This window comes from Lissotriton vulgaris, chromosome 10, assembly GCF_964263255.1.
Source record: "Lissotriton vulgaris chromosome 10, aLisVul1.2, whole genome shotgun sequence".
NCBI lineage: Eukaryota > Metazoa > Chordata > Amphibia > Caudata > Salamandridae > Lissotriton > Lissotriton vulgaris.
In genome coordinates this window covers 889400350-889422070 of record NC_141698.1, presented here as the reverse complement: position 1 = coordinate 889422070, position 21721 = coordinate 889400350, and the positions used below count along the sequence as shown (strand labels likewise).

Below are 21721 nucleotides of genomic sequence, written 5' to 3'. Positions count from 1 at the left end.
TACGGCTCTCAATCTCCGCAGGCTCCACAGTGTCCTCGTGAGAGCTGAAACTCTCTCTGAACCCGCAGTAGTGGCGTCCTTGGAAGCCACAATGGCTTTTGACACCATTGAGTAGCGGTACTTATGGGCTGCCCTTTCTAAGTTTGGTTTCGGTCCCGGCTTCATTGCATGGGTGCGGCTCCTGTATGAGCAGCTACTAGCCCAGGTTGTAGTAAATGGCAGAGCTTCTGCACCGTTTCCACTGGGGCGTGGCACCCGTCAGGGGTGCCCGCTCTCTCCACTTCTCTTTGCATTGGCGTTGGAACCCCTCGCAGCGTGGCTCCGTTGGGAGCCCTCGATAAAAGGGATCCAGTGGACACCGGATCTGGAGGATCGCGTCTCGCTCTATCAGACGATATCCTTCTTTATTTCACTTCACCCCAGAAGTCTCTTAACGTGCTCTTCGATGTTCTCACCTCCTTTGGGAAGAACTCCAGGCTTGTTATTAACTGGACCAAATCATGTGTCTATGTTATAGCGGGGGTACTGCCTCCGCTACCTCGTAGATTTCCGATTCAAGTGGCTGCGGATGGCTTTAAATATTTGGGGATTTTTATTTCTATGGACTCCTCCGCTCGCTATGACCGTAATCTCTATGCTCCTCTTCGTCGCCTCAAGGATGTACGAAGGTGGCGTGACTTGCCTTTGTCCCCGCTGGGACGAGCGGCACTTTTTAAAATGATGTCCCTCCCCAGGTTTTTATATGCCTTACAGAATTTCTTCGATCCTGTTCCCTCCCGTTATTTCCGTGAGGTGACAGGCCTTCAGAGGCAGTTAATTTGGGACGGACGGGCCCGTATCTCCCTGTCGAAATTTACGCTTCCATGGTATGATGGCGGTATAGCTTTGCCTGATATCAGGCGTTATTATTGGGCCTCGCAATTGAGTGCGATCAACCATGTGACGTATTCTCCGGGGCCCACTCCCGCCTTCGCCATAGATAAACTCCTGCTGCCGGGAGGCAACTTTAACAGAGCTTTATATTCGAAGTCACCACTCCGGCTTCTGACTGGCCCGACGAGGTGTGCCGTGCGTGCCTGGAAGGACGCGACTGTGGCTACGGGTTGGAGTGATAGATTGACGCGCATGACTCCGCTGTATGATTCTGAGCGGCTGGGTAACCTGTGGCGTACGAAAGGGTTTGATAGATGGGATATGATTGGTATTAGCAAGGTGGAGGATCTTTGGGCCAAAGGCACAGTCAACTCCTTTGAGGCCCTGAAGTTAGATTATCAACTGGACGACAAGGAATACTTTCGCTACCTCCAGGTACGACACGCCCTGCTCACAACCTTCCCCCCGGGGACGGACATTCCCCAGTCGTCCCCACTGGAAGACCGTATTCTGGATGGCCATGTCCCGGAAAGCACGATTTCTTTAATCTACAAAAAGCTCATTAACACCAGGGCGGACCTTCTAGTGAAACTTCGGGCCTCCTGGGTGACGGATGGCCTCGAATTAGATGACGAAGACTGGCAAATGGCGATTTCTTCTCCTAAGGAGGTGGCCATTCCAGCTCGGCTTCGATTCGTACAACTGAAGATCCTCCACCGAGTATATGTGACTGGTGTGCGTCTGGTACGGATGGGGCTCGCAACTGATGGACTGTGTCGGCGTGGCTGTGGAATGAATGGCACCTTTCTTCATATTTTGTGGGAATGTCCGGTTATTGCCGCCTTTTGGTCAAGGGTCCATGATGTGATGGGGCGAGTTACTGGGGTCCCCCTTCTTCCTGAGGCGAGACGCTGCCTGCTTAACGTGTGGGAACCCATGGATTGCACGACCGCCCAGACTATCTGGGTCACTGTAAAGTCGGCGTCCTTACCCGTCGGGAATGGTGAAGCCCGACCCATACTGATGTATCGTTTCCGGCTTCTCCACAGAGCCCCGAGTGGGAACACGGAAACGACACTGACAGCGAGTGCGAGGACGACGGACCCTTTAAGTGGGCGTCAACATACGCGGGGGAAGCCCCGGCCCTCCGTGACGTCACTGAGACCGCATTGGTCAAAAGAGAGGAAGTCATGTATGCCGGGGGTGGAGACAGCGCAAGGAAGGAGGCGGAACCGGCGGAGACGGAGAATCGGAGCTCGACAGAAGACGGGACCCGGAGTACCGAAGCAGGAAACTACGGAGGAGCCAAAGGTGAAGCCGAGCCACGAGGCGAGCCAGGAGGCCAACGACCCTGCGGACCGCCGTGCCACACTCCCGAGGGAGGAGTGTGGCTGACACAGGTACGGCGGCGTTTGGCGACTTGGATAGGCAAGCGTAACGCTAGCGCTTAGAGAGCCACTGTGTGTACCGCTCCCGCTGCATCTATCCCTTTAGTCCTTCCTTTCCTTCCCCCTACCCTCCTTTACCTACCCTCCTTTACCTACCTTCCCAACCCCTCCCACACTGAGCACGACAATTGATAACTAGTTACACTGGGTGTATACCTATCACTCCCTGGGCCCCCCCTGGTGCAAACCCATTGGAGGATTGTGTCCTAACGGCCTTCCGCCTTGTTGGTCTTCTTTATTTCATGTGGTGAGACCCCTGGTGCCCGAGGAGAAGAACCATCTTCCTGAGAAGGAACCTTAGACGAGCAGCGCCACGGACCCCAGTACATTCGCGCGGGAGAGACTAACCTTCAGGACTCGAAAGACGTTTGTCACCAAACCATTAAGAGCTTTAAAAATAAAACCATCCTTAAACCCTACAGTTGGTGTCACGGTCGTCCCTTCACCCACGTCCACAGTCACCCTAGGCAACATGATTGCTAAAAGAGACATAGCGCAACTTTGGGGCTCCCACAGACCACCGGGGGTTAATGCCTGGAAAGATAACATGGACTGGTGCATGTTTCGGGAAAAGACAGTCTATGAGGCCCGAGGTCGTCCTAGGAAATGGGGTAGGATTTGGGCACAGTGGAATGAATACCGGGGAGACATTTGTACTCCACCACTTGATTATACTGAGACTATTCCCTCATCTCCGTAATTGACGTTCCCTTTGATCAACATCCATTTCTTCAACATTCCTTTCATTGTCTCCCTGCCCCCTGCAGAACTGGTCCCATTCTCATATATTGATTCCCCCGTCCCTACCCCCCCATGAACTAGATATTGTAGCCACCATGTGAATGTCTTTGTTGTTTGTTTGAATTTCAACAAAATTACAAAATTGAACCTTCCTTATCCTCTATATGATGTCTGTACCGCTACACCGTATTGCATTGACTTTTGACTTTTCTGTGCTTACTGTGGTTCATAGTTCACTTTGATGTCATAGCGGCCGGCCCGTTCGGGTTGTAGGCAGACGCTGTGTACTGTGCATTTGATTAATAAAGGTTTTAAAAAATAAATAAATAAATAATCAGGATTACAACTATGATATAACTATGTATGAGGGCAAGCACCACTGAGTGCAAGTAGAAAATACTACTGGGTAAGGGTAACAGAATGAATGAATGAAAATTGCACTTGTATAGCGCTAAACTACCCGGAGGCCTCGTAGCGCTTGTGACTGAATTTGCTTAGCGCGGGCTCAGGGCAGGTCAGCAGAATTTGGCATACAAGTGTGTTTTCAAGGCGTTCCTGAAAGACAGGGAACATGCTATTCAGTTTCAGACTTATATTAGGGTTGGTGAGTTTAAAACACATTAGTCAGTGAATTGCTAAAGTCCTACAAGTGATTCAAAACCTGATCTTAGCCTAACTGCTAATTTAAGCATAGATTCTAAACACAAGTGAAATTAGATCACACTAATTAAGTAAACAGTTTCAATAAAGTCCTACAGGTAGGGGGAAAAATGGAACATAGCTAACAAACAGTTTGCATATAAGTCTTGGAGATGAATACCATGGGCAAGGATGCTTTATTAAAAAGAAAAGAAGGAAGAAGAATAGGTAGACGGACACCCACAATTATATTTACCTAGGACAGGAATGAGGACTAACCCTGGCCACGGGTCAGCTTTGGGAAAGGCGAGGACAAGGACCCTCAAGGATTTAGGATGCCAGTAGGTGAGTAGGTACAGCTCACGGGCAAACAGGACAGGATACCCCTCAGGATTTGGGTCAGGACTGGGCTCACCAAGGGGCACGACCAACACCTGCAGCTTCGGATGCAACGCCTGCGCTACTCCCTCTCTGCACGGAATCCGCCAGTAACCCCGATTGGGTTCTCGAATCTCCCAGCAAAGTGCTTCGCCAGCACTTAAGACTATTTCCACCACTTGGAGTTTGTGGAAATTTCGGACAGAGTGCTCCGCAGCTCTCTGTATCAATCACCTATAGAGTTCGTAGGGTCGGTGACAGGTCAGCTACTCGGACAAGTCGGACAATTTCTCTAGCTAGAACTAGGCTAGTTATACCCTTTACGGGTCCCCAGACCATCCACAAATGTTGCAAGTGACAGGATTCCCAACTTAGGATTGGTCAGAGGAGGTGGTTAGGTCATTGTCACCACCTAAAATTCTGTGTTCCCATGATGAATATTACATTTTCCGTACCCACCCCTTACATTTCAGTTCCCATGTATACGTGTAGAAAAGACAATGGAGCTCACAAACATTATCATATAACTTGATACAATTTAGGTACAAGTCGAAGTCTTCTCCCAGGCAAGAGAACAGGTTCCCAGGAGCATCTCAGCTTCCGCAGCCAGCTGGCTGAGTTCCACTGTTGCAAGACTTCATTTCTCATGTCACGTGGGGAGTCCCTGTCAGACTTCTAAGATGGAGAGGCTCCCCACTCCCAGGCCCACAGATACGCAGTACATGAAAAGTAAGCGAAACAAATTAGAAACACAGAAAAAATGAATACACTGTACACCATGATAAGCTACATTGCACCCCTTACTTTATAATATCTACAGCATTAGGGTTTTAGGCAGAAATAGATAGATGCGCAAAAGCAGCATTAGCAAGCGGAGAGCATGTTAAAGACAAAGCGGCCATTTTAGCTGTAATGCGCATGAGCGAAAAATCCCTCCAGAACTGCGAGTGCGTCACATCACATGGGTATGACCGACGCATGCGCAGACTGGATTTCTGCGAAGCAGCGATTCTGTAGTATGCAAGCCTTGTTATGATTAATAGACACATAGGCAAGCGTCTCTGGGACACCCGCGTGTAGTGTGAAAGTGCAATATTAATGACAAAACAGGTTGGTTAATGCTATTACAAGTTAAACGAGGTTCTTGAATGTGAGCAAGTCGCTTTACGTGCGAATCCTTGCTCCATTAGGGATTGGGTTAAAGGTGTGGAAGTGGAACTCTCGACTTGCATCACTTCTGATAGGGCCACTCCCAAGATGGAATCTCAGGGCAAAGATGCTTCCAAACCCATTTTTGTGTCCAGCGGCACAGTGTTTTTTCTCTAGAAACGACCATTCTTCTCTAAGAAGTGATGATTTCTTGTTCTAGAAGTGTTGTTAGGAGACTGTGTCCCTATTGCATGTCCGATATGAAAATGCTAATTAACAATAGTCGACAATAATTTTTCATCCCTTCCATATTTTGATTATGGACTGGATATGTACATCCTAATGCTTACCGTCGATAATCTTTCAGAAACACACCCTGTTTTACATAATTGTTTTATTTAAGGTGATCCTTTGCTCAGAGAATAATGTTTATTTGGTACAACACCGCCACATATTTAATAATGTATGAATATTTATTTCAGCTCACTGAACTGCCAGAAGAACTTCAAAATCTGGAATCCTTGAAGGAGCTTGATGTCTCATTTAATGCATTAAAAAATATTCCAGATAATATTGGGGAACTGAAAAATCTGGCTGTGTTAAATGCAACAAGCAACAACCTACACCAGCTTCCAAAATCCATTGCACTACTGAGTAGCCTACAGAAGATTGATTTGAAAGGTAGATCTTTATTTGCTGTAGTACAATGATCAGTAAACACCATTAATTACTATTGGCTTTATCAAAACAAAGCTAAATGTGAGACTGGTGCACCCTGGCTATCTCTTATTCTCAACTTCCAGGTACCATATAGGTAGCCTGGGACCTATTGTCGGGACTGGAAACTGTTTGTAAAAGCTGTTAATGCTGAACTTTACACAGCAGGGCATCACATGAGATGTGTATGCTGCTACTTGGGCCAGAGGGGCACAGCAAAGACCACAAACATGCTTTTTTTAATGTGAAAAAGTCCACTTTATTGAAGACAGGTGCACATCATAAAATAACCTAGGCCTTCGCCTTACAAAACTAAGCCTCACTATACAATTGTTTACCTGCTTTCACTGACCTTCCACACCTAACATTCCCACCCTTTTACATCTCTTCCTTGCAACTGTTTAACTCCTACTCTGTATTTAATTGTTGACCTTTAAACTCCTGTAACCTTTAACCTACTTCTATTAACATCTCACTATCTAAGTATCTTACATCTTAACTATTATTTTGTTGCTTTCTCCAGGTGCAACTTTCCTGCCACTCCCCCTTTTCCTGCTTCACCTCTGTTCACAGCCCTAATCTTAACCTGTAACCATGTCAAAAGTTGCTGCCAACCACCACTCAGAAAAGGCCTTCCCCTTCTCTTAGTCTTTTCTGACCCACCCCCCTCCATTTAGGCACAGTTATTGTATCTTCTGGTTATCAAGGTCCTGTCGGACTTTTCCTTCAATTGTATCAAATAAAGCTCCATCCCATAGCTAGACAAATGAACACAGTCTCCCCTAAAGCAATGAACCGCCTCATACCTCAACTCCGAGTGTTCCACCCGACCAAAACCTTTGTCCCTACAAAACACCTGCATACCTCTGTTAATGTGCCCCCTAGTTTTGTCAACTTTAGCAGACTTCAACCCCCCCACCCCCCCTCCCCTCCACCGCCTCCTTGGGAGGAATTCAATCCACAAGATGAAGCACCTGGACCACTGTTTCCTGATTTCCATTAAGTCCCGCTTCATCTGTTTTAGCAAAGCTTAACCTTTACATACCACCAAGTCATTTTCCCCTAAATGCAAAACTAATATATCCGGGCATGTGTGTCGCTTCAACAATTTTTTTTACATTTTCCAACAATTTTTGCCACCTTTGCCGTGCCATGTGATCTTAAATGGTCGTCGAGCCTGAGATTCAAACCTTAACCCTTTTGGATTTCATGCCTTTCAGCCCATTTCACGAATGAGTGTCCTATGATCCAAATAGACAATTCAGCGCTTTCAGTCCCACCACAGCACCTGAAAAGAAAAACATATATGAGAACCAACAACTGACATCCTCATCAACACCCTTGTTTCCCCAATTGAACATACCGGTGAAAGCATTCCGAAGACAAACGCCCCAACTGCATGATCCTGTCCCTGCCACAAACTTGACTCCGTGGCCACCCTGATGCGGAACGAGTGTGTCCCGTAATCTCCTTGGACTTCCCCCGGCTTAGCCAGGGCCTTTCGAATTATCCAGAGTAACTGATAAACGGTCACCACTACCCCATTATCTCGACAAAAAAATTACCCATGTCTAGCACCACCGATTGCACTCAGCTTAGCTCCCCACTGGACTGGGCACAGGCCTGCATCTGGGAAAGCATGTAACAACACCGTCTTCCCCTTAGATCTTTGGTCTGTCTTAGATTGTCAAATTCGCAACTCTAATTTACCCCACTCCCCTCTTCTTATCTTTTTATTTTTCATGATTTGGAGGGTGGTGGCGGGGGGGGGCCACGCTTCTCCGCCATAGCACGGTAGCCGCCCTTGCACTAAATAAGCACAGGACCTTAAATGTTTCCTTAATAGCGCGTGGCACCGAACTGTCAGAAGATATGGAATTATAGATCGGTAATAGCAAATAACGGCAATATTTTTCACTCGAGGCGCTGAGTTTCATCAAATAGCGAACAAGAGCGAAGTTGGATTACCTGGTGTCCTGGGGTTGACTGTTTAGCAAACTCCTTCACATATGCTCACTAGTATTAACAGCTACGCGTGGTCTTGCAAACAGTTACATGAGTTGTTGTATCATTGTTATAAATACTCCTTAATGTGTGGAGTAACGCCGGCTCGTCACGTTCCTGAGCCACTATTGCAGCCTTGGCAGCACCAGTTGTTGTGTTACTGTACTATTTTATTGAAACTCCAATAAAGATGGTTTAAAAAAATAGAGAACTAGAGGGAAGCTTGAGTGGTCTATGATGCAACTCACAATCGTGTGGTGAAAAAGATCCCTGTTGATTCAATTTTTAGCAATCTACAATTGTATGTTATGTAGCCTCCTCCGTGTCGTAATCATCTGCCCCTGCTTTCGACAACTATGGAGGCGTTGAACAGTAATGGCAAAGTCATTCATTACATGGTCAGGTCTCCACTACTTTCCCTTCCAGACATTGAAAAAAATACCTGTGCACTGCCACCAAACCTGCAGCCCTACTTATTTACCCCCTTATTGAAAAGCAACCATGCGTCATGCTCTCTGTACCTTCCCCCCGCCAATACTCTCTGTGAAAGCTACTTACAGCACGGGCCTGCCCCAACGCTCACACTCTCTCGCCTCCCTCGGGTCTGTGGAAACCTGAGAGCGGCAGAAGATGGCGGGAGAGTCCGGCCTGGGGAGAAACCCCCAGCGCCATCTTTGTTCCTATCTCTGGAGACCCAGGGAAGGCAGTGGAAGTGAGCACTTCTCCTAGTGACCTCAGGCAGTGGGAAACATATTTTGTTTCTCACTCTTGTTTTGTCATAACAGAGAGTAGTACCCGATTCACTTTAACAGCGCTCTAAGAGAGCCAGACACAAAAAAGAAACGTAATTCTAACTGTTTCTAAAAACATTCATCCATTCTATTAACCGCATCGCCGCGGCGGCTTTTCCCGCTGTGCGCGGCATTTTTAAAAATCCCGCGTAACGTGACAAAGCCAGCTCGTCATCCGCGCAGCGCAGGTAACGCCCATGACGAGCTGGCTTTGTCATTAGCGTCGAAGGGGTTAAGAAGTGGGGGCTGATAAGGTTGCAAGCAGCATATTTTACCACTCACGTTGGCTCATATTCAGTGTGAGTAGTATGCTTAACCCTCACGTTTTAAAGGTAAGTATTTTTTCACTTTTATTTCAGGGGGCTCTTGTTTCTTTTGAAATGTCAGTATAATTCATGGGCCTACTCGAGCAATCCAAAAAAGTGTTGTTCAAGGCTATTTGTCTGTCCAGAAGATAATCTTGAAAAAGAACACTGGACTGTAAGCAAAAGTGTAGCAACAAGCAAATGGCAACACGAAAAAGCCTGAGGGAAGTAAAGCTGACATTTACAAAAACACAAGAACATCCCAGAAATTAGGGATCCGTGGCACACAAACAGCTACACCACTCGGAATAAATCACCCCATGCAAGCCAAGGTCAATGTATATGGTATGGGACTGCGGCGTTTAGGGACTGTGAAAACAGGTACAGCTGTGGTTAAGCCTCTGCCTGTGACCAGTGTACTCTTGAGAGTACCTGGGTCTCCAAAAACCCCAAATGGTATATGCGCCTATGGCACAGCCCCCAAATCAGTACTGTCCTCTTCTGCTGGGCTTCAGCTCTATGTCCCTTCTTTGTCATTCGCTGCCTGACCACCTCAAGCCGGAGTAGTTGTGACACTGGCGAAGCTTGTCCATGACACAAACACAGTGAACATGTTTCTCCCTAATGCACAACTCTATGATTCCACCACCTTGTCATTTCAAACCAGTGAAAGATGTGTGAAGAAGAAAGGGGGGATGAATTGAGATGAAGTCATAGCAAGTAGGAGCGAGGACGGTCCAGTGACAGATGTATGGATGGAGTGGGTGGGAGGTTGGTGAATGGGTAGCACAGAGTGGGGTGACAGGTAAGGTTAGGCAGTCAGTGAGAGAAGTGGAACAGGAAGTAGTGGAGATGGGGAGGTGAGGAGAGACCAGGAAAAGGAGGGGCAGAGAGAGTAATAAGATATGTGTGGACATCCTGAGGGTATTTGGGGGGCTAGGAAGATGAGGGCTATGACGGGAAGGCTAGGATGGAGGTGGAGGTGTTCAAGGGGCAGAAAAGTAGAGAATGAGTGAAGATAAGGGCAGGGGCGTAGGAGACACTAAAATTCTGGGGGGGACAGGGACAACCTTTTGGACTTTCCAGTGACCTTTTACAAATCGGCCATTGTCTGAGAGCCGTACGCTCTGTTAAAAAAATACAATTGCATAGTTTTGTAGTGTAACATTGATAATGGCAGGCATGTAGTCACAGTTTGCAAATATGCTTTAATTGTTATTTACATTCATAAAGTAATTAGACCAAATGTGAAAAAACATGTTTTTGAATCTTACACCGTCATGCATCAAGCAAACAAAGGTGGGACGAAAAAAAGGAAATATAAACTGAATGCTCTTTGCGACATTCCTATTCTCAAAATGCAATTGGACTAATATTGAAGTGTACTGGAGACAGGCTGCATGCACACAGAGCTGTAAGAGCAGATAAATGTCCACTTTCTAAAAGTGGCACATCTTAAATAGAAATGTGCAATCCATCCTTACCAGTAAAAAGGATTTATCATTGCCATTCCAAAGTTATAAAACATGCGTCTGCTACTCCTTTCTAACCAGGAACTCCACCTTAAAAGAGTGTATTAAGGAATTCCCAATGTCAATCTATGAGAAGAATAGGCCTCACATTAGTGAAAAATGAATGTAGATGTTTTTCACTACAAGGACATGCAAAACATAAAAGTACATGTCCTACCTTTTAGCAACATAGCACCCTCCTCCATGGGCTACATAGGGCCTACCTTAGGGGTGATGTATGTATAATAAGAGGAAGTTTAAGGCTTCGCAAGGGGATTTTAATACCAAGTCAACCTGGCAGTAAAACTACACACACAGGCTCTGCAGTGGCAGGCCTGAGACATGTTTAAAGGGCTACTTGTGTGGGTGACACAATCGGTACTGCAGACCCACTAGTAGCATTTCATTTACAGGCCCTGGGTATATGATGTAACACTGTACAAGGTATTTATAAGTAAATATAAAAGGCCAATCGTGTATACACCAATGTTCACATTTTTAAGGGAGAAGCACATGCACTTTAGCACTGCTGAGCAGAGGTAAACTCCTCAGAGTCCTCAGAGCAACAAAATTGATCACAAAAAGAGGAGGTAAGCAGGCAAAAAAGTTTGGGGGAAGTCCATCCTAAGGCTGACAGGTCTAACAGTATGGTGTAGGATTCTGTGTGTCTGTTTGAGTATGGAAGTCAGTCGGATCCTTTTTGGAAGTCCCAGGTTTAGCAGGGCACTAGAAGGAGAGCGAGAATAGTTTCTCAAACACTGTAAGTTTATCGCCTGCATTCCTGAGGCTGGAGGGTGAAGAAACCCTCAATTCTTCGCAAAGTGTACAAAGCAATACAAAAACATTTGTTGTCTAATCTATGAGAAGCGCTATTGCAGCTTGATGACATAAGTGTAGAGTGCACTCAAACCACATTATCTTGCATAGGAATATAAGCCACCCTATAAGATAATTTTGCAATACGAATTATCCTTGTGTGGGATGTCACAAAAATGAGATTTACAGTGTTTGTGTGGAATAGAGATGCTCACCAGTGTAAAACAGCCTGCTGTGAGAGACACAAATGAGATTTTCACAGAAAATAGATATAGTTAGATATGCAGAATTAATTGTGTGGCAAAGCTCAGATATGAGGTGTTAGTGATGAACACCAGAAACAATGTTTGTTTGTGAACCTTACACATGAATACAGTGGATTGAAGGTCACAAATGAGAAGTGAGTGGGATGCAGTAAAGCACAAAAACGTTGTTATATGAGAGGCTCACAAAAACTATGAAAATGACCAAACTAGCAAATATGCCTCATGCTAGGATTTTTCTAGCCAACATATTGAGCATTTAATTGATACAATAATTGAAGGTGTGGAGGCCTTGCTCAAGACTATGATGATGTATTTACAAGAGACATTTGGAGAGTTGGGTATTAACAGTGAAGTCATCTTTGGGGAACAGTAATTGCTACCAAGAAAAAAGGTCAGATGGACAGGGTAACTTGGATATGGATGGGGATGCTCCTGAAGATGAGCCAAACTCTGCTTCTGGCATATCCAGGAGGAGTCTGGAGGCCCCTTACTGGAGAACTCTAGTCCCCCAGGGAATAGTTTCAGTGACACAAAGGGAGGCCCTAGGGGTATGTTATGTTATGTTATGTTATGTTATGTTATGTTAAGTGTTTTTTAAAGCGCGCAGCTGCCCCAGCAAAGAGGCGTCCCGGCGCTGGCAAATCTAAATGGTACAAGATCCAATGAGAGCTATCCAGACAAAATCCAGAAGACTATGTTGAAGGAAAAAGGAGGGTTTTAATTGCTTTCCTAAAAACTAGCACGTCCTCCCTTACACGGATATGGGCCGGCAAGGAGTTCCATAGCTTAGCTGCCATGAACCGAAACGACCAACCCCCAATACGGCAGAGTTTAATCCGTGGTACAGTCACCAGGTGTTGTCCTAGCGAGCGCAGGTTACGATGAGGAACATATGGGGTCAGAAGGGTACATAGAAGTTCGGGGCTCCCAGATTTAAAGATCTTAAACACCAGACACAGAGCTTTAAACTGAATCCGGGCATAAATCGGAAGCCAATGTAACCCTTTGATCGTAGCTTTGACCGAGCATCGGCGGGGAAGTCCCACCAAAATCCTAGCTGCCTAATTTTGGACTCGTTGGAGTCGTTGAATCTCGGCTTTATTGGCCCCCAAGAATAGCACACTAGCATAGTCCAATCGAGATAAAATAGTGGATTGGACAATGAGCTGTCGTACTGCTGGTTCAAAGAACTTCAGGAGAGGATTGAGGCCTCTTAGCAAGCCCATACATGTGGCAGCCACTCGCTTAGTGTGGGTCTGAAAGCTAAGCGAGGAGTCCATCCAAACTCCCAAGTTCTTAACCAAGGTCTTAGGCATTGGCATAGTCTCTAAAGATGCCGGCCACCAATGCTCATTCCAAAGGGCGGTGTTTTTGCCCACCAGTAGGACCTCAGTTTTGCTCGCATTAAGCTGAAGACTATTATCTGCCATCCACTGGGTCACTGCTGCCATCGCGTCTCTGAACCTAGTGGCCGATGTAGATGGCCCTTCAGCTAGGGTGATCACAAGCTGGGTATTGTCAGCATATGATACCATTGTTAGGTCCCAGTTCTTTGCCACAGCCGACAATGGCTGGACATAAAGATTGAACAGAGACGGGCTTAATGCAGAACCTTGAGGAACCCCTTGGCCTATAGACTGGGATTGGGAAAGAAACAGCGGGGCCGATACCCGGAAAGATCTATCCCTCAAAAAAGACCTGAACCATTCCAAGGCGGTTCCGGTAATCCCTATTGCCTCAAGGTGATGTAAAAGAATGTCATGCGATACCGTATCAAAGGCAGCGCTGAGATCCAGCAGGATCAGCGCTGCACTCTGACCGGCATCTAAGATCGCCCGCAGATGTTCAGACGTGGCTAGCAGGGCAGATTCGGTACTATGGCCTGGTCTAAAGCCATTTTGGGATGGGTCCAGAATATTATGAAGGCTCATGTATTGAGAAAGAACATTATTTACATGGGCTCGGCAATCTTCGCCACCCACGGGAGGAGAGAAATAGGTCTAAAATTCTCCGGTTTTAAAGGGTCCAAGGTGGGTTTCTTAATGATAGGAGAGACCCAGGCCTGCTTCCAGGTCTCCGGAACAATAGCCATAGAAAAGGATAGGTTGAGTATCTCACCTAGCGGCTGCTGGAAGAGCGTAAATGACTCGATGAATTGTGCCGGTCTCATAGGATCCGACGGGGACTCAGATTTAATTTTGCCACATAGCCTAATAAGGTCTTCGCTAGACATCACCGGGATTAAAGCTAATGTGGGGCCATCAGCCTTTTCCCCATCAGGGATAGATGTCGTTTGGGGATGCTGCAGAAATGATTGATACATTTTTTTTAGTTTTTCAATGAAAAAGGTAGCAAGTTCCTCGCACTGCTGTGCAGATGTTATAATGGTAGAGGTGGCTCTCTCACTCTTAAGTTCATTTACAATTTTAAAAATACATTTAGTGGGGTTAGAGCTGTTTTTAATTTCCTCTGCGTAAAATGCAGCACGTGCAGAACAAATAGCTTTATGGTACAGCTTTATTTTAGTCAAGTATATTTTTTTGTCTCCGCCATTATAATCCCTTCTCCATACACGCTGTGCCCTCTTACATTCTTTCCTCAGGGCTCTCAATGACTCACTATACCATGGGCTTGAGTTAGACGTACGCCCCTTTGTCCATTTGGCCGGAATGAGAGTGTCCAAGCCTCCCAAAATCCAGTCACAAAAGGCAGTGTAGGCCAACTCAGGATTAACCAGGCTTATTGAGGGAAAAGCGCCCAGGGCGGCATGTAGGTCTTCTGATTTAAGTTTATGCCAAGGCCTCTTTAGGACCAGGCTCTCTCTATCTGGCCTAAAAGGCTCAATGATGTCCAACTTAATTTCAATTAGATTATTGATCTGTCCATCCCATGGGCTTAGGCGGGGTTATACTCACAGCCGGAATATTCGAAAAGACCGGGTCTAGTATATGTCCGGCAATATGAGTTGCCTCTGGTTAGTTGTTCCAGCTGTAGGGCTGCCAGATCCGCCAACAGATTATAAATGGTCGAGTCTTGGGTTTGATCAAAATGGAGGTTCAAGTCTCCCAGAATCGAGAAATTAGCGGATCCCACCATTAAGGAACTGACTGTCTCTAATAGTGCCCCGATAAACTTAGCCGCCGGCCCTGGGGGACGGTAAACATACAGTCCTGATAGGGTAAAATGTGCACTTATTTCAATCCTGCAACGCGCACATTCACACCCCTAAATGTCTTCACTAGTAAAGGAGCAGGGGTACTGAGCTTTATAAATTATGGCTATGCCACCGCCCCTGGAGTCCCTATTAATCAGGTACCCAGTAGGGAGAGTAAGGCTGAGAATTCCAGCCATGTTGTCACGCAGCATGTTTCACAAATAAAAAGAACATCTGGCAGTTCCTCAGTAAGAAACGACTGCACCTCCATATGGTGCTTAACAAGAGACCTAACATTTAGTTGGTATACTTTGAGTAGCATTTGTTAACCTCCTCTTCTTTCATGCCCCACCCGACAAGGTGCAGGGGTGGAGAAGCCACACGCCCTGCAAATCAAGCCTGTCTCACCTAGCTGTGTTAGAGGGGCCCCCCAGCTCCGAACGCTCGATTTAAAGCAATAAGCGTCTCCCTATCGTAGCACATGAGTTCTGGTCGGGCTAGGCCAGGGATCCTGGTGAAAAACAATGTCTTGGTGAGGACGGGCGCAGACAGGCTTGCCTTTGGCGCGCCGCCAGCGCACCCACTGCGCCCGCCCGCTGCGCCGTCATTTAGTGATTGCCATATATAGGAGCAGGAAGAGGGCGGGAGTCTGCAACAACTATACTGCCACCCCCACAATGACCCCCGTTATTCCTCCTGGGAGGGTACAAAAGGTTCAGGGGAAGTCCAGGTTAATTCAGCCTCCTCTGACACTTCAGTAGGGACTTCCATCTCTGGCAGGAAGTGGGAAATGTTTAGAAAGGAAATACCACCTGCTCAAACTTTAGCGAGCCAAGCTCATTATCAAGAAGGTGTTGGCCCTAGATAAGGACCCCCTAGAAGTGCAGAGGGCTGGGAAGAATTCCGTTTTATAATCCCATGGTAGCAGGACTAGTGAACCTAGAGTTAGGGAAGATCCCTTTGACACTTGGACTGGAGCAGGATAGTCCTTTCTTACCAGGAGGGTGATGACATCCATAAGTGGGATTCTGCTTTAGAGAGGGCCTGTAAAGTTCAGAAGATTCCCCAGGGGCAGTGGGCAGCTATCCTTTGGCTCTCCTTTGCAAACAAAGGTAGAGAAAAACTCTTGACTGTAAAGAGAGAAAATGCAGCTTTTCAAGACAAGTGGAGTGCCCCTTAGGTCACCTACTTAGTTGACCTAGGTACTCCAAGAAGTCCCCACTGGGTGCCTCATGTGAATCAACTGAAAACGTTTATTGATCAGGCTTACATGAGGATGCTCATGGCCTTTGATGAGGGTCAGGAGGAAGAAAGTGACCCTCTCCCTGATCTTTTCTCTCAGGACCCTGTTGATGGATCAGTTGAAGGAGTAGTCTTGGCAGACAGACTCACTGATCAACAGCAAGTTGATTACAGACATGTTCTCAATCAGTTTCCTGGTCTCTTTCTCTGACACCCATTCAAACCACATGGCGTAGCCATGAAGTGGACACAGGTGACAGTCTGCCTCTGAAGAGCACCATTTACAGACAGCCTTTCCATGTCAGAGATTGCATCAGAAAAGAATCCCAAAAGATGCTGGAGTTGGAGGGGGTCATTGAGCCTTCATATAGTCCTTAGGCTAGCCCTGAAGCCATTGTACTAAAAGCTCATATCCAGGATAATAAGAGAGAGATTAGGTTTTGTGTTGACTATAGAGGTCTCAATGAAGTCACTAGGACTGATGCCTATCCAATTCCCCGGACAGATGAACTGATTGATACTTTGGACTCTGCCAAATGTGTCTGTACATTTGACCTCACTGCTGGTTATTGGCAAATCAGACTTTATGAGGATGCCAAATCAAAAATAGCATTTTCAAACCCCAGTGGGCATTATCAATTTATTGTGATGCCTTTTGCTTTCAAAAATGCCCCTGACACATTTCAGAGGCTGGTGAATAAAGTCTTAACAGGACTGGACATCTATAGTGCAGCATATCTAGATGATATATCTGTCTTTAGCTCCACCTGGGAGGATCACTTGGTCTACGTCAGTAATGTACTTGAGGCTACTCGAGTCCCTGCAGAAGGCAGACCTCACTATGGAGAAATCTCAAAGTGCCGGATAGGGCAGAGTAAAGTTGTGTATTCAGGCCACTTTGTAGTTGGAGGCCAACTTCCAACATTGGATAGCAAAATTTAGACCATCATGGACTGGGTTGCTCCCACTACTCAGACTAAGGTCAGAGCTTTCTTGGGCCTTAGTGAGTACGACAGATTGTTAAGGGCTATGGATCCATAGGAACACCCCTTAATGATCTCACCCCGAAAGAATGCCTAAGAAAGTTCAGTGGACAGTTAGCTGTCAGAAGACATTTGATGACCTTAAAACAAACCATGTGCTCTGCTCCAAATCAGCAATGTCCGGTGCTAGAAATATGATCCCATGTACTGGGGGGCTATTTAGGAGACCCCCATGTACTCCCGGTAACAGTTTCTTAGGGTCTGCCAGCAAGCTAGTGCTGCTGCCAACCACAGACATGATTCTGCCCTCCTGCCGCTGAGCTGAGCTTAAACAGGGGAAGGTAGAACAATAGGTTTACTGTCACAGGAGTTGTGACCCCCTCCCAGATAGGATTTAATGTATTGGGCTGGGTTGGGATCGCCTTCCAGGCATTCAGACTGTTATGAAGGGCATTCTTGAGTCCCTCTTTGCATACAAAGTTTGAGCCAGTTCAGGAACCCCTGTTTCCTGCTCTGGCAAGAAACTGGAGAAAGTCCAAAGGACAGGATCATCCCCTCTGTCCAGCCCCTCCTCTAGGAGGGACCTTGGTGAAGTTCTAACGCTTTCTATATGGTACCGAAGTTCTCCACTGTGGGAGGGTCCTCATACTCATCGTAGAACAAGAATCACTTCTGAAACCAAGACAGCACTCTTCGACCGTCTGGATACTTGAACTTCGTTGGGCTTTGACTGGAAACAAGACTGCATCAAGGAACAGTCCTGCTGCTCCTGGTCTTGCGGTCAAGTCTTCTGAGTCGTCTGTGTCTGTGCTACATCCAGGTTCTCCAGAAGGCCTGTAGGCATCAAGGATATCCCTTGCATCTGCAGTCACCGCAACGAAGCTGACTGGTCTGCTGCTCCTGTCGTTCTGCGGGCTTCCCAAGGCCCAGCAACACAGGTGGTGGTTCTGCAGCTCCCTTGAGGCCTGACCTGCCTTCTCTGCAATTTTGAGGACACTATCCCTTGTTGGAGCCGCTGGGACTGAACCCCTGTGCACCCCGTCTACTTGCCATTGCCAATGCTTGTTGGCTCTGTATTCCAGAGATCTTTGGGCTACAAGAAGCTCAAGCCTCCAGTACCTCATCCGTTGAAGATCAGCATCCTCATTGCATCCTCTGCAACCTTTGCTGAGCTGCCTGAGGTCCTGTGGGTCCTTTCAAGGGTCTTCCTTTGCTGCAGTGGGCTCCCCTGCTTGCTCAGGGCGTGTTCTGATTCTCCTGCTGTTGGTGAGTCCCTTGGACCTTGCTGGTCCCAACGTTTGCATCTTTTTGCTTTCTATGCCAATTGCGGCTACCAAGGCTTGTTGCTGCTCCCGCCAGACACCTGGACACTGACACCTGATGTGGGCCAGCTCGTGCACAGCTCCTGGTCTTCTTCAGCATTGCCTGGTCCTCACAGCTGCAGGGACAAGGTAACTGTCTTCACTCCTAAACCTCCAGGCATAGGTGGGCGTTGTGTTTCCATGCCTCCTGGTCACTTCCAAGTGGCATAGACTCTGTCCCCTCTGCTTGCAGGTTCTCCGCTTGAAGAGTCTACTCTTGGATTCCACCAAACTCCTTTACAGGCTTCTCCAGAGTCATTTTCAAAGTCTTCTATTGTCGTCTACGGCAGGTTCGGATGTCACTTCACCCTATGCACCTGGCTTTCCTAGTGCAAGTAACCTGATTCCAGGTGGGGTGGGTCTGCAACGTCCAAACTTCAAAAGGGTTTCTTCTGAGTCCTCTGGGATGGGTTCTTCTTCTTTAAAACTGCAACTGTGACTTCTCCATTGACTTCCATTGGGCATGTGGCTGTGTTTCCACTCTGCACACAGCATCCGGGGGGGGCCTGGGTACTTACCTTGGGTGGTTCCTTGTGTCCCCAGCTCTTCTGAGTCTTCTGGTCCAAGTTCCATTCTCCTTTGCAGTTTATATTCCGCTTTCTTAGTATATGGGTTGGTCTTCCCCTTTGTGCAACTGACTTAATTATTTTTGAAGTATTCTTGTGTGTATTATTGATATCTATGGGTAGGAGATATGCCAATTTGTTATTGTGTTGCATAATAAATAGACCTATTTTTCTAAACACTGTGTGGTTCTTTTTCATCTAATCTTTACACTCCTTCAAGATAAGCCTGAAGGTTGCTCTACACAGCTACCATTTAGAGAGCTTTCTATGGTTATCAAAGACCACTAAAACCACCATAAGGGTTGTCTGGATAAGTGCAAGGTGCATCACTCCTGAGCGTACACTACATACTAACCCAGCCTCCTACAACCACCAACACTAATTTTCCATTGTACTTTCCCCACCAGGATACAAGTCCTAAAAAAAGAAGTGGGGCACTAACCAAGTTAGGCAGTATATAAGTGATATCACAGCATGTGACATCACAACCCACAACCTCACAGGAAGTGCTATCACAAAAAATGACATCAGATTTAAAGACCTCATATATGTTAAGGAGGTCTTTAATGAGTACATTTGAGCATATTACAATATTTAACAAATTAGATCTTGATTACACATTTATTTATTAAAACTCTGCCAGAAAGACATTGGCAACAAGGAGAAACATGGCAGTGTATCTGTTCTGCTTAATTGCTTGCAAAGTCTGCATTCTAAAATATCTTATGGCGTTAAGGTGCCTTCTGCATAGATCTTTAAGTACCCAGTAAATCTGAGGGAATAATAATGGTAAAATAACTCTGGAGGTTAATGCACTTGCTGGAGAGACAGGTGTTTTGTCTAGTTCGGTTTGTCAAAGTAGCATGGAGGGTTAATGTGCCTCCCACAAAGAACATCATGTGACACACAGATGATGGATCTTTATTTTATATGGCTGGGTAAGTAGGTTATTGCTTTTAACACAGAGATCCTTTTGTTACTTACAGTTTATAAATTGAAATCCTATTATAGCACAGTGAACTATGAAGGAAAGGATATGTGACTCCTCAAATTGTAACCCTGTCTTATGTAACACATCCACTAAATTGACTTTAAAACATATGCTTTATTGCCAATGTGCATGTGTGATGTAAGGCGCTCTGACACCCTGGATTGGGCTGAGTGGTGCTATAAGAGAAATCAGACAAACTAGTGGTGCCTATATTGTTATTTATGTAAATATTAGGACAGACCGAAACATCTGACACCCAACAGAAGTGGGCTCAGACGGTGTCTGATACTAATTGTTTTTCATATTCCCTGGCGAGGTTCAACTGCTCAAAATATACATTTCACCGAACATTAGCCTTTTGAGCGGCTAAATTACGCAGTCAAAATAACTAAGTAGGGTCCGGTCGGGGCTGAGGAGGTGCAGCATGCAGACAGCAATTAACAAACTGTCTCTCCTCCTTTGTCCTAGAAGTGCAGAGTGCAGGCAGCCATGGCGGGGAGGACAAGGTGTGAAAATTCCTGGAGGTTTGCAGCACAACAAAAGGGAAGGGCCATCGGCACGTGAAAGGCTTTGACAAAAGAATTTCCCCTCTCCCTTCTGTCATTCGCAGGGCCATTGGCACCTCAAAGCACTTATTGGCACCTCAAAGAACTAGTGCTTTGAGGTGCCAATGGCCCTGCGACTGACAGAAGGGAGAGGGGAAATTCTTTTGTCCCCTTGTCCCCCCAACCCGTGTCCCCCCCACTACAAAATCTGGGGGGGATATATCCCCCGCGTCCCCCACACTTCCTACGCCCATGGATAAGGGTTAGAACGGTGGAAGGAAGGCTGCCTAAGAGTTGAGCATGCCAGCGTTGTGATCAGAGTAAGAGTTGATGAGGGAGCATGAAAGGGGAGAGGCAGTGGTGGTGGGTGGGAATGGGTACCATGGGATGAGAGAGAGTGGTTTGGCTGGGGAGTGACAATGAGGTGGGATCATATTGGTAGTAAAAGGAGTGGTACTGCTTTGTAGGTTGCAGGTAGGGATGAGTCCCTTGTGTTTATTTGGGTAAGCTTGAAACCACAAAAGAAGTAGGAAGAATTTTGAAACTGACAACTACCTGTAAAAAGATTGCACAGACGTGCACATTTGGATTCACTTTAAATAGATATTGGATCATAGCATGGCAGCGTATTGCTAGACGTATGCAAGCACCTATGCTATACTCACCTTTAGTTCCCTTGGTGTATCACCCAAAGATGCCAGTATTACAAGAAGGGGCTTTGAAAAAGACTGAAGCTAAGTTCAATATTACCTGTTGGAGGAATCTTTATTTAAATAGCTAGTTCCGCAACATGCAGCAGTTGTTTTCTAAAAAGACGCCCTCTCCCATGGACATTTTTCTATATGTCAGATTCCCTGTTACCAGCGGGATCCTGTTAAACACATAACAGGTTTGAATAGAGGGAGATCATCCTTGACTACAGGATGCCCCCCCTTGCAGGATCCGTCTGCTCCTTTAAAACTTGGCTGAAATTTCAACCATTAAGTGTGTCCGTAAGTCTGATTTGCCCACTACATACACAGCACACTATAGCGTGTGTGCTGATATTTTACTCACGTGGCTACCTCCGCTTTTGTAGCCACCTCACTATTTTTCACACTACGGTCCTGAAGAAAGCCTTACGGCCATCGTAGCAGGCTGAAACATGTTGACCTGTACCTAAGGGATATTGAAGTAAAATTTTTATCTTCACTACATCCTGGCTTTATTTTTAACCATGTCCTAAGACCCTTTAAATAAAG

At 46.3% G+C, this 21721-nt stretch overlaps 1 protein-coding gene across 1 annotated transcript in view; it reads left to right on the top strand.

The window, feature by feature from the left end:
- The window catches only part of LRRD1 (leucine rich repeats and death domain containing 1), a 337071-nt gene that overhangs the window by 235488 nt on the left and 79862 nt on the right, over positions 1–21721 (top strand). Inside the window, exon 3 of the mRNA XM_086941848.1 lies at positions 5711–5909. Within this exon, the coding sequence (XP_086797974.1) occupies positions 5711–5909 (199 nt within the window). The remainder of the gene's footprint in view (positions 1–5710; positions 5910–21721) is intronic.